The sequence below is a fragment of the Phanerochaete carnosa genome, assembly GCF_000300595.1.
Source record: "Phanerochaete carnosa HHB-10118-sp unplaced genomic scaffold PHACAscaffold_1, whole genome shotgun sequence".
NCBI classification, from domain to species: domain Eukaryota; kingdom Fungi; phylum Basidiomycota; class Agaricomycetes; order Polyporales; family Phanerochaetaceae; genus Phanerochaete; species Phanerochaete carnosa.
This window is the reverse complement of record NW_006767628.1, coordinates 3,472,879-3,482,977: the sequence shown is the minus strand read 5'-3', so window position 1 is coordinate 3,482,977 and position 10,099 is coordinate 3,472,879. Positions and strand designations below refer to the sequence as shown.

At 57.8% G+C, this 10,099-nt stretch overlaps 4 protein-coding genes across 4 annotated transcripts in view; 2 read left to right on the top strand and 2 right to left on the bottom strand.

The window, feature by feature from the left end:
• PHACADRAFT_247634 (uncharacterized protein) overlaps positions 1 to 1,359 on the top strand; it is a 2,375-nt gene extending 1,016 nt beyond the window's left edge. Inside the window, exons 7-9 of the mRNA XM_007390555.1 lie at positions 113 to 307; positions 373 to 562; positions 619 to 1,359. Coding sequence (XP_007390617.1) covers positions 113 to 307; positions 373 to 562; positions 619 to 1,275 — 1,042 coding nt within the window. The 3' untranslated portion in view covers positions 1,276 to 1,359. The remainder of the gene's footprint in view (positions 1 to 112; positions 308 to 372; positions 563 to 618) is intronic.
• Positions 1,360 to 3,254: 1,895 nt separating this feature from the next.
• On the bottom strand, positions 3,255 to 4,475 carry PHACADRAFT_247631 (uncharacterized protein). The gene is made up of 3 exons (XM_007390554.1): positions 3,769 to 4,475; positions 3,609 to 3,713; positions 3,255 to 3,556 (listed from the first exon to the last, which is right to left on the bottom strand). The coding sequence occupies exons 1-2, from the start codon at positions 4,418 to 4,420 to the stop codon at positions 3,625 to 3,627; spliced, it is 741 nt and encodes a 246-aa protein (XP_007390616.1). The 5' UTR covers positions 4,421 to 4,475; the 3' UTR covers positions 3,255 to 3,556; positions 3,609 to 3,624.
• A 673-nt stretch (positions 4,476 to 5,148) lies between these two features.
• PHACADRAFT_57340 (uncharacterized protein) lies at positions 5,149 to 5,340 on the bottom strand (the record flags this gene model as incomplete). Its single annotated transcript, XM_007389571.1, has 1 exon — positions 5,149 to 5,340. A coding segment is annotated over one exon (192 nt), but the record flags the coding sequence as incomplete, so codon positions are not given.
• Positions 5,341 to 7,077: 1,737 nt separating this feature from the next.
• Positions 7,078 to 8,231, top strand: PHACADRAFT_190331 (uncharacterized protein; the record flags this gene model as incomplete). Its single annotated transcript, XM_007390553.1, has 3 exons — positions 7,078 to 7,159; positions 7,217 to 8,000; positions 8,054 to 8,231. 3 exons carry the CDS (start codon positions 7,078 to 7,080, stop codon positions 8,229 to 8,231), a joined length of 1,044 nt encoding a protein of 347 aa, XP_007390615.1.
• Between the last annotated feature and the right edge of the window lie 1,868 nt (positions 8,232 to 10,099).

The following is a 10,099-nucleotide window of genomic DNA, read 5'->3' as shown; positions in this document are numbered from 1 at the left end:
GCCTCGCCCGATAGACCAGGCACGGCACACGATTTTGATGGAGTTCATTGATGCGTACCCTCTGTGCGTGCCTGTGTCACCAGCCCCACTTTCGTCTAACCGAGCCGTTCAGCCGACAAGTTTCTGACGTGGCCTCGCCTGGGGCCTTGTATTCGACTCTTATGGACCTCATTGTGCGCTTTGCCCACGCCGGACTGATCCACGGCGACTACAACGAGTTTAACATCCTGATCCGACGGGAGACGGGCGAACCTGTCGTGATCGACTTTCCACAGATGGTCAGCACGTCGCATGTCAACGCAGAATAGTAAGCCAAGCCCTCCCTGAGCTTACTGACGGGCGTGTGCGCTGAACGTCGCCTCTGTTCTGCAGCTATTTCAATCGCGACGTCGAGTGTATTCGCACATTCTTCCGGAGACGGCTTCATTACGAAAGCAAGCTGTATCCGCGGTTCAAGAGAACCATGAGAGAGGGCGGCGACGGAGACGGCGCTGGGTTCCGCCTGGACGTCGTGGTGGCGGCCAGCGGGTTTAAGAAGAGCGATCAGAAGACATTGGAAGAGGTACTGAGTTTACTCGTGGCTGTGCACTCTGACAAGTGCTGACTAGTCGCTATTAGTACATCGACTCTGTGAAAGAGTCTGAGGGCAAAGATGACGATCCCGAAGATGACGATGAGGAGGAAGAGGAGAAGGAAGAAGAGGAGGAAGAAGAGGAGGAAGAAGAAGAGGAAGAAGAAGAGGAAGAGGAGAGTGATGCCGAGTCGGGGACGCAAACGAACGAGGGCGCCGTGGCTCGGAAACAAGCGGAGCCGGGTGCGAGTCGCGACGGTTCGTCACTCGAGCCTTCGTCTTCCCTCATTGTGCCCCGCGGCGGCTTCCCTGCCGGGGACCCCTCTCTTCCCCCGCGGGGTGGCGATCGAGCTCAGTCGCTACCTCCGTGTGACGATGCCGAGGAGACAGTGCTGTCACCCATTCGTGCACGCGCCCTCTCGCGCTCGCCGCCTGCGTCTCGTCATCCGTCAGAAGGGCAATCGGCAGAGTCGGGCGAGTCGGGCGACGAGCTGGCTGAGCGCACAGCCGGGCTGTCTATAGCATCCCGGCACGAGCAGGACATCAAGGAGCGTGCCGCGACGGAGGCGTCGAAGCACCGGGCCCAGCAGCAGCGCAAATACCACTCGAAGCGCGGTGCGCAGAAGGTCGGGGGCCGGCACAAGGGCAGCAAGGCGAAGCAGGACACGAGAGTCAAACTGGACCGCGGAGGCTTCTGGGACTGACCCCTTGCCTTGTTTCCTTTTTTCTTTCCCCTTCGTATCTTTGGTGCATATTCCTGGCATTTCTCCTCGCCTCCTAGCTGCACGTTATGTAAAGTCTCGCCGTGGACACGGTCGAATAGATCCGGTGGCACAGGCGAACCCTTGCGGCCAATACGTACACACGTCGTGTCTCTAGGGTGGGGCCACAACCTGGTTTTGCTACTTGCCTTTTCCCAGGTCGAGTGGTGCGCCGCGGTCCGCGCGCTGCGGGGTCGGAACTCCCCGCACAACGTTTCAGTAAAGTGCAATGAGCTTATGCCTTGGGTCTGGCCCTTCGTGGAGAGGCTGTTTCTGGACAGCACTAGTACGTATGAGGAGCTCTTCGCTGACCGATAAGAGCGCCTGTTGCCGCCGCTCACACCGCCCACCTCGCACACGCGGTCGCCATACTATTTTCATGGCCGCCAACGCGCCATCTACTCAGGCACACATATACGACGCGGGATGCGCATGCACCAGAGGCGGCGTGTTTCTAGGCCGACGACCGCGCGGTGTACTAGCATATAGCGACAATGATGCCTTGGGCTACGGGTTGTACTACAGGCACAGGACCGAGGACTGTGCAAGCGTGGCGAAAGTTGCCGTGATTGTCCGCAGAAGACGGCCCATGTGGCGGGGATTGCCTGGAATAACGGTCGACCTGCCAGATCCGCTGCAGATAGGCATACCTCGCGGAGGCAGACGGCTCACGGGAGAGGCGATAGCCACGCGCCTCGGGGGGTTCTCCTTCCACGCTCAGGGCTTTGCACCCGGTTTCTAGAAGCCGGACGTGTGTGCGAGAGGCCACGCAGCCGCGATTAATTGCGTGCTGAGGGAACCCGTCAGCAGGGCCAGAACACGGCCGTCGGGAGAACACCTGGAACCCGTACGTGCCCATAATTGGCACGGATTCGGCCCAACGCTGTCCATAGCTCCCGGCGCGACTTTGGCCCTAGGCCCCGCGCGCGCGAGGCGAGTCCGAGATAACCGAGCCTTGAACTACGGCGCGACCGCCAGTCGAGGCGGTTTTCGTCGTCGGGCCATGTCGTCTAATTAGTGGCGAGCTCGAAAACGACACCCCCCGTCAGTCTAAAGCGAAATCACACTGAAACTCGCATTCAGCTGTCCTAGACGTGGTACGCCACCTGTCGAGCCCCAGCCGAACGGGAAAAGCAGCTTCCCTTCTGCTCGTCACGCTAGACGGAGATCGCCATGGGCCGCCGACCTTCCCGATGCATACGACAGGTACACCGATCTCGTGCCCGCACACAAAATCACATCTGGAGACCCCAAAACTTTGATGACGAGTTCAAAGGATTGCATACGTGCCGTCTAATAGATATGGCCGTTAATGTTACACTTTTGGCCCTGGTGGCGTCCTTCTGTGGATCCTAGTTCCTGCATGGCAGACGCTTCCATACCGACGCCGTTGAGTGCACTAACTTGGACCCGCCTTTTGCTCCCTTATCGCGACTATGACGGTATACTTCGTCGCATGAGGACGGTGCACACGCTGCCCAGCCGAGAACAGGCAGTCTTGCATGTTTTGTGACAGAGGCATATGCTGACAAGCGTACTCTATCTCCGTAAGGACCGACCGCTGCATTCACTTGCTCGGCAGCGTACCGGATCTTCGCACAGTCGCGAACACGGCGCTGACAGCACACTGCCCAGCGAAAATGAAAAACCGAGCAGCAAGCCGAGAACATGGATAGAAAACGAATCGTACGTCGGCCAACAAACTGGGGTCCTGTTTCCTCGATCGTTCGTAGACATCGACCAGCATCGGCCAAAGCAGGGGGCGTGACTGATTTCCAGAAGAATGCGACATCGGACAGGAGCCCAGTGCAGCGGTAGAGTGTACGAATGGCCTATCAGCACGTCCCGCCGCGCATGTCACTGATCAGACGGACCTCACCACAAGTGGAGGCGAGTATTCAGTCGCAGACGCGAGCGTTTGGGCCAGTCAGTCTTTGAGTCAATCTAAATACGCTTTACAACATACGGCGATAGTACTTGGCATGCCACCGGCGAGCGTCGCGACGAGAACATCTGGGGTAGGTGTCCGGGAGAAGAAGCATTTTTGAGGGTCACACAGTACCGACGGGAGAAGTCATGAGTGGGCTTAGCTTGTTTGGGCGTCCTTCCGCAAAGCGGCCAATGATCTTGAAATGTGGTCGGACAGACACCTGCAGCCTTCCAGAGCATGGAGTTATTATCCGCGGATAAAGGGTACAGAAAGCAGAAACGTATAGTTAAATATCTGCAAAGAACATAAATGACTGTGGCATCGCACAAGAGAATTCGCCGCGCACCAAGAATATCGCCCTTTCAGGCGTCTTGGTCTAGGCTCGGGTCGAACTTGTGCTTGCCGGGCAACTTGACCTCCGTCATGCCCTTGCCACTGCCCGTGACACCGACTACAAAGCGAACAGGTCAGCCAACCTGAAACAACGCCACATGAATGATGCTCGCCTTTGCCAAGCGGGTTCTCCGGTGTCTTGAAGATGCTCGTACCCGCCACCCCCGCGATGTGGATGCCTTTCTTCTCGCTCTTCTTCGCAAACTTCTGCCACGTCTGCTGCTTCTCCGTCTGCTCCTTGGCCTTCTGCGCCTTCACCTCGAGCTTCTTCTCGTTCTTCTTCTTCTTCCGCTCGCGCTCCTCCTCCTCCGCCACCGTCAGCTTCCGCTTGCCCGCCGCCGAAGGCGCGGGCGCGACGTACCCGGGCGGCACGGGCTTGATCTGCGCCGCGTTCACGAGCTCGGTCGTGTTGTAGCCCTTGAAGACGACGCTGTACTGCCTGTTCTCCGCAGACCCGCCCACGGAGGCGACCCGCGCCGGGTACCACTGCCCGTCGCCCGAGTACTTGGCCAGGCAGTCATCGCCCGCGACGAACGCCTTCGTCTGCGCGGCCGCCGCTGCCGCATGCGCCGCCTTGCGCGACGTCTCTGCCTTTGACGACGACGCGGCGACCTCTTGCTGCGCGATCGCGGCCTTCGTGAGCTCGATCAGCTCCTGCAGCTCGGCCTTGAGCGACGAGAGCTCGGTGTTCGACGGGTCCGACTGCAGGGCCAGTTCGACCTGGTCAAGCTGAGCTTGATACGTCTCGAGATCTGCCTTGTCCATGATGTGTTGGGTAGCGGAAGGTCAGTCAGAGGAGGAAGAGACCGGTGCAAAGGCGAGAGGTGCTGTAAAGCAAGGCGTGCAGGCGCCAGGACTCGACTGCCCAAGCGACTCACCGTGAGAACTTGTGTTCCGTCTTCGGCGCGTAAGGCCTCGTGGCGGCGGCAGGTCTCCAACGTCGACCAGGAACCACCGCACTCAGAACGATGCCAAGCGAGATATGACACTATGGTTGCAATCTACATCATCAAATACAAATTATACGAAGTATTGCACTAACTCGCGCGCGCGACGGATGATTATGACATGACAGTGTGGTGCGTAGACTTGGTCGCATCTGACGACCCGGCAAACAGGTTAGGATAAACATATGACGCCGCCGCAACCGAATGACGACGAGCTTGGGTGCCCGCGCCCTCTGAAGAACTCCCGTCCGGCGCCTCCCCCTTGAGCAAGCCGTTGCGATAGAGGGCCTGGGTCTGTCCGGCGACGGACTCGTTAGCGCGATCGAAGATGCAAGTGAAGAGGTAAGTACTCACGGCACGATCGAGTTCCATTAGTTTGGTCTTCATATCGCACTCGTCTTTATGCAGACCTGCGACCATGCTCTGCGCAAAATTGTCAGGGCTCATCGAGTCAAATCTCAGCACGGTACTCACCTTTACCGTCTTCGAATTCAAGCCGCGGTACGGCGCGAGGGCCTCGAATGGCACCGGGTAAAGCCCGATGCTGAGGAGCTGGCCGTGCAGCTGGTCGATGTGGTTCTCGAGGCTCGCGGTGTAAATAGCGCGACGAATGGGCGCACCAAGGCTCGCGATCTCCTCGGGCGTGAACAGGCTCTTCTCGAGAGCATGGTTCCACATCTTCCTGCGTTTTACCGTCGGCGCCTCGGCTTTCTTGGCGTATATGCGCGCATAGGGATGGGCGAGCGATGCACGAGGACTCATCGGCGCCTCGGCTTTCTCGGCGTATATACGCGCATAGGGATGAGCGAGCGATGCACGAGGGCTCGTCGACGCCGAAGAGGACGAACTGGAAACATACGAGTCGAGGGAACTCGAGTGGGCAAGTCTGCGAGCTGGGAAGACACCCGGCTGCTCGCGCGGCTCCGGTGCAGATATAACTATGTCCGGAGCAGAGACGTTTGGACCTGTCGCTGGCAGCTGTGGCGCGCTGGGGAAACGGTAGATGGGGTCCGAGAGGGGATGTGACGGCACGTAGGGCGCGTGCGTACCGCCAGGAGACGCGTATGTTGCATGAACGCGTACGGGGGGAGCGACGAGGGACCCGTGATTGCTCGCGATATGAAGTGCATCTAGCGTAAGGCTGGGCGGGGTGTTATCTACGACCGTGTCCGTGGGCGAATCGGTGGTGTCTGCACTATCTGGGATAGTTTCTGTTGCGCTCGCCGGAGAGGCCGACGTTGAGACTAACAACATGTCTGTATGCAGCCTCAGCTCAGGACGATGCAACACGGGGTGCGCAGGTCTGTTCTCCTCGTTTTCGATGTCGTTGAGGAGGGACGCGGCTGTTGGAAGAGCGCTCATGATTAGTATCTGACAGAGCTGGCCGAGGAGCGACGTGGGCATTATTCAGTATATATGTTCTGGGGTCGGGGCATCTTTGGCGGTGTGGCGGAAGTCAATCGATGCTGCCACGAACCGCTCGATTGGGTCCCGAGGCTATTGACCGAGAACCTTGTCTAGTTGATTGCCCCATACTGCGCCAATTTAGTTAATTAAATAAATTGGAGGTAGCTCGAAGACGTGCAACCTTGACCACACGGGGCCATCTTCTCGACGGCCGGAAGCCAGCCGGGTCGTATCCGCTGGTCCGCTGGTCCGCTCGGCAGACCAGCCGAGACTGCAGCTTAGATGCGTATGGCCCTGGGTGGTCGACGTAATACCTCGGCTATATGCCGTGAGTCTGTTGCTTAATCCAAGCTGGTCGACTGCCTTGTTGGGACCACGCACCGGAAAGGCTTTCTCAGGCAGGGCGTGCCCAATCATGACGCTGCCATTTAAGCTCCGCGAGCCAACAAGTCCGCGCATCAGATACGTTACTGCAGTCCCAGTTTGGCTGTTCTCCCGCGAGCCACCACTGCCCTGACCAAGGTGGTGAGACTCTTGCGACTTTGGGTTGCCACTCTCCCGCAGGTACGCCAGCTTGTGCAGAATTCTGCGTCGCAATCGGACAGGCTACACAAAGCTCTCGCCCACCCGAAAATGTGGTTATTGCGATCGTTGTCCACCACAACCTCCTTCCTGGTGAGCAGTGTCGTTCCGACTACTGGTGACATAGGGCTATGACGTGCATGAATCGCGCTTACACACCGTCGTGCCAGGGGCTGCCTGGCCTTCCTTGCCTCGGCTCGGGGACAAGTCTACACAGCAGCGGGAGGGCCCGGGTCCTGAGACGCCAACCTGGTGGTCCCTGATGGCTGTTGTAGGGTGGAGTGCGCGGTGACAGGCGCATGGAAGTTGTATTACCTGTGGGCGCAAAGAGTGCGATAGCAGCGGTCCCGCCTCCATCGAAGGGCGCACCTGCCAGATATGGGACGTGTCTCCGTGCGTGGCATGGATCTGGGGGCCGATCGTCGAGATCTGCACATACTGTGACAAGCGCTGGTCCTCCAGTCACCCACAAGCCATATAAGCTCTATGTCGCTCCGGGACCTCTTAGACGTTCTCCTCTGTCGTCATGCAGTCGTCCTTCGCATCCTTCGTCCACGGCCACTTTCAGGTGCGCGTTCCCGCCCCCAATGCTCCTCACAGCATCGCTGATACCTTTAACAGCCAGCCTGTGGCGACTACTACGCTCATGGCGAGCACGCTCATCAACCCTTGTACTTCCCACCCGCCAGTTACCCGCTGTTCGACCCGCACATTTTCCTGGGGCAATCGCCGCTTTCCCCACCCGCATTAGTTCTCCCTCCTTATGACGATAGTCGCTATTCTGATCCTTTTCCGTCACTGTCCTCGACGTACGAGGACTATCCGCCCCAGCACGGTCAGCACGAACCGCCGAACGAGTCTACTCCTCTGATCCACTCTCCGATCCCCGTATCCGCCTACTCCACTCTTCTCGCTCATGTCGAGTACGCCTCTCAAGAGTCTTCTACATCCTCCCCAAAATCCCCTCAGGCAGAGACTCTCCACGAGTCTTCACAGGATGTGGCGCACTCACATCCAACTATCATCGCCCTTTCACCTGCTCCTGAGCATCCGCCTCTTCCCCCAGCTTTCGATATCTCGGAGGACGGGGACCTTAAGTCGCGCGGTACCGTGGAGCCATACACCGCTCTTCACGCCACCTTCCCGACGCCGTCCGAACTATTGAATGGCCTCATGCAGGACAAGTCTGAGGCGAGCGCTGTGTCAGGTGCTCACGTACCCGTTGAGGTTCTAGACGCCTGTCAGCTATCGGATCCTCCCTCGCCTCCCAGCCAACCTGCCGCGAGGGCCAGGAATCGCGCGAGGATTCCAAGTACTCTTCGGCCAGCGCAGCCCGGCAAGCCGGAAAACCTTCGAAAAGGCTACTTCCGCTCCGTAGCTGACAACGTCGGGTTTCAGCCCACCGACCCGTGAGTCAGTCTTGATCGCCCTTATTGATAGTATACCAACTATTGCAACGTAGAGACACGGTAACGTCTCACGATAAGAAGAGACACTATTTGGAGTGCCTCGAGCAGTACATCCTCTGGCTGCATGATCAAATCGGGCTAGCCGGTCACGCCCCTTCGCGGCTGGAGCGTATCGACTCGTACCGCGGCTTAAACAGCCCCACAATACGGGCAGGTTATTCCCAAGCTTGAGTTCTCTGCTAAGCTGACGATGGCCATCGATACAGACCTTGCTCGTACACATGCAGAATCAGACACGAAAGCTGCATCAGCGGTTGATGACTGAGGAGCACAAGGTTAGCCTTTATAGACCACATCGCGGTATCTATGCTTAGTGATGGTGCTTCAGTACCTCGAATCGGAGAGACGGGCATTAAGCCAACCCCCGGATCACGTTTTGGAAACCGACTCGGTACAGCCTGAGTACCCGGTCGTCGCAGAACGCGCCCGCCGTCACTCCATCGCGAACGGGATGATTCCTATGTGCGCGGCGTCTCACATCCCGCCGCTTCCTCTCGGCGAGTCGTCTTCGCAGGTGTTCGGCGACGGAGCTACCTGAGCACATCGACTGGATCACGTTGCATTCGTCTGTGGGTGTCCATTCGCTTTACTCGCATTCCCTTTATCTGAGGCAGGCTACATCTGGTTCGTCTTGAAATGACTGTTTCGCTTTTCTCGCTCTCGCTACGGGTTGCTGGTGGGTACTGTCCGGTTCATCGGGTCTCTGGGTTTCTCGTTCTCAGCATTCAACATAGTTGTCTATCGCCCCATCCATGTAGTGTACTTGTATGTACATTATCACCGGATTTATGTATGCACACAAACACGGAAGTGCTATCACTGGGTTCAAATAAGCAACTGGTCGACTAACATGGGAGGTCCGCTTCTACTTGGTGCCGGCGAAGCTTTGAAGCTACGAAGGGCGACAGGCGGCCCAAGTACATTCGTTACGCACGAGGTGACGCGTTTTCCGGCCCACAGGATCGCTGACGCATGGCCCGTACTTCGCGCTGATTACTCTCCACAGACTTGTGGTCAGGTCGGTGCATAGCGGGAGCCGAATGCTGCTCAAATCTCGCCCGCCCGCACGCGTCATGATTGTTGCAACTCCGCAAGAGATGCGACATATGCGTTCGGCCGTCTTCGGTTGTCGGCCAGAGACGACGCTGCCCAGCACTTTATATTGCGGGACCTCCGCGGGTGCAGGTGAAACGCCCGACTGCGTTGAGCTTGGGTGGCACGCTACGACCCGCGTTGTCTCAGACCCTGGACACACTGCTTGTAGCACCGCGTGGTCGCATGTCTTCCGAGCGGCGCCACACCATGCATCATGCGTCAGGGCCGCGTCAAATTTCGAGCTTTAAGCATGTCGTCCCCCTGGTCAGCGGTATGAAACCCTTTTAATTTCAATACCCTTTGGGGGCCTCGAAGTAGCGTTTTGGAGGCCGGCTGCTAGCATTAACAGAGAGGCGCCAATCTTGAACGCAGCCTTGAGACAGGCTACACAGGGCCCCCGCGGACAGCATCCTGGGCACTATCTGCGGGATTTTGATAATCGTGTGACCCAGATTCCGATTGCAGCAGAATCTGAGCGCTCCTGTCCAAAATCCGTTCGATTTTTGTCTGATTACACTTTTGGCTCTGCTGTAATCACTATCAGCCGGATTTTGTATATCTCGCAATCTGATTCTTAGTTGAAAGCTTTTCCGCATGGTACGAAGTGGGAATCACTCGTGTGAGGCCAGAGGAGCACAGAGGTACATTGAAGGCCTATGGGCAAGTTCCCTCTAGTAGCCTGTTCCTCACTTCTCTAGTTGCCCCTGCGGCCACCTCGCATCTACCGCTCTCCGAGCTATCTCCTACAAGTGACCTATACTGCACCAGTGCAGCCCGTACTGTGATGCAAGATGTGTCGGCCACCCAGCTGAGCTCTCCAGGCACGCCGGAGCAGCAGCATCCATCGTACCATTTACTTGCATCGAATGACAAAGATGCTGATCCAGGGCAGTGTGTTCTTTTCCCCGCCTCGTAGGGCAGATGTTGTGTCCACTGACATTACC

Bases quoted from the DNA above. Each gene is read 5' to 3' on its own strand.
- PHACADRAFT_247631 (XM_007390554.1), bottom strand. From the start codon at position 4,420: ATGGACAAGGCAGATCTCGAGACGTATCAAGCTCAGCTTGACCAGGTC. The intron at 3,714-3,768 runs GCGAGCATCATT...TTCGCTTTGTAG, and splicing joins GGAGAACCCGCTTGGCAAAG to TCGGTGTCACGGGCAGTGGC.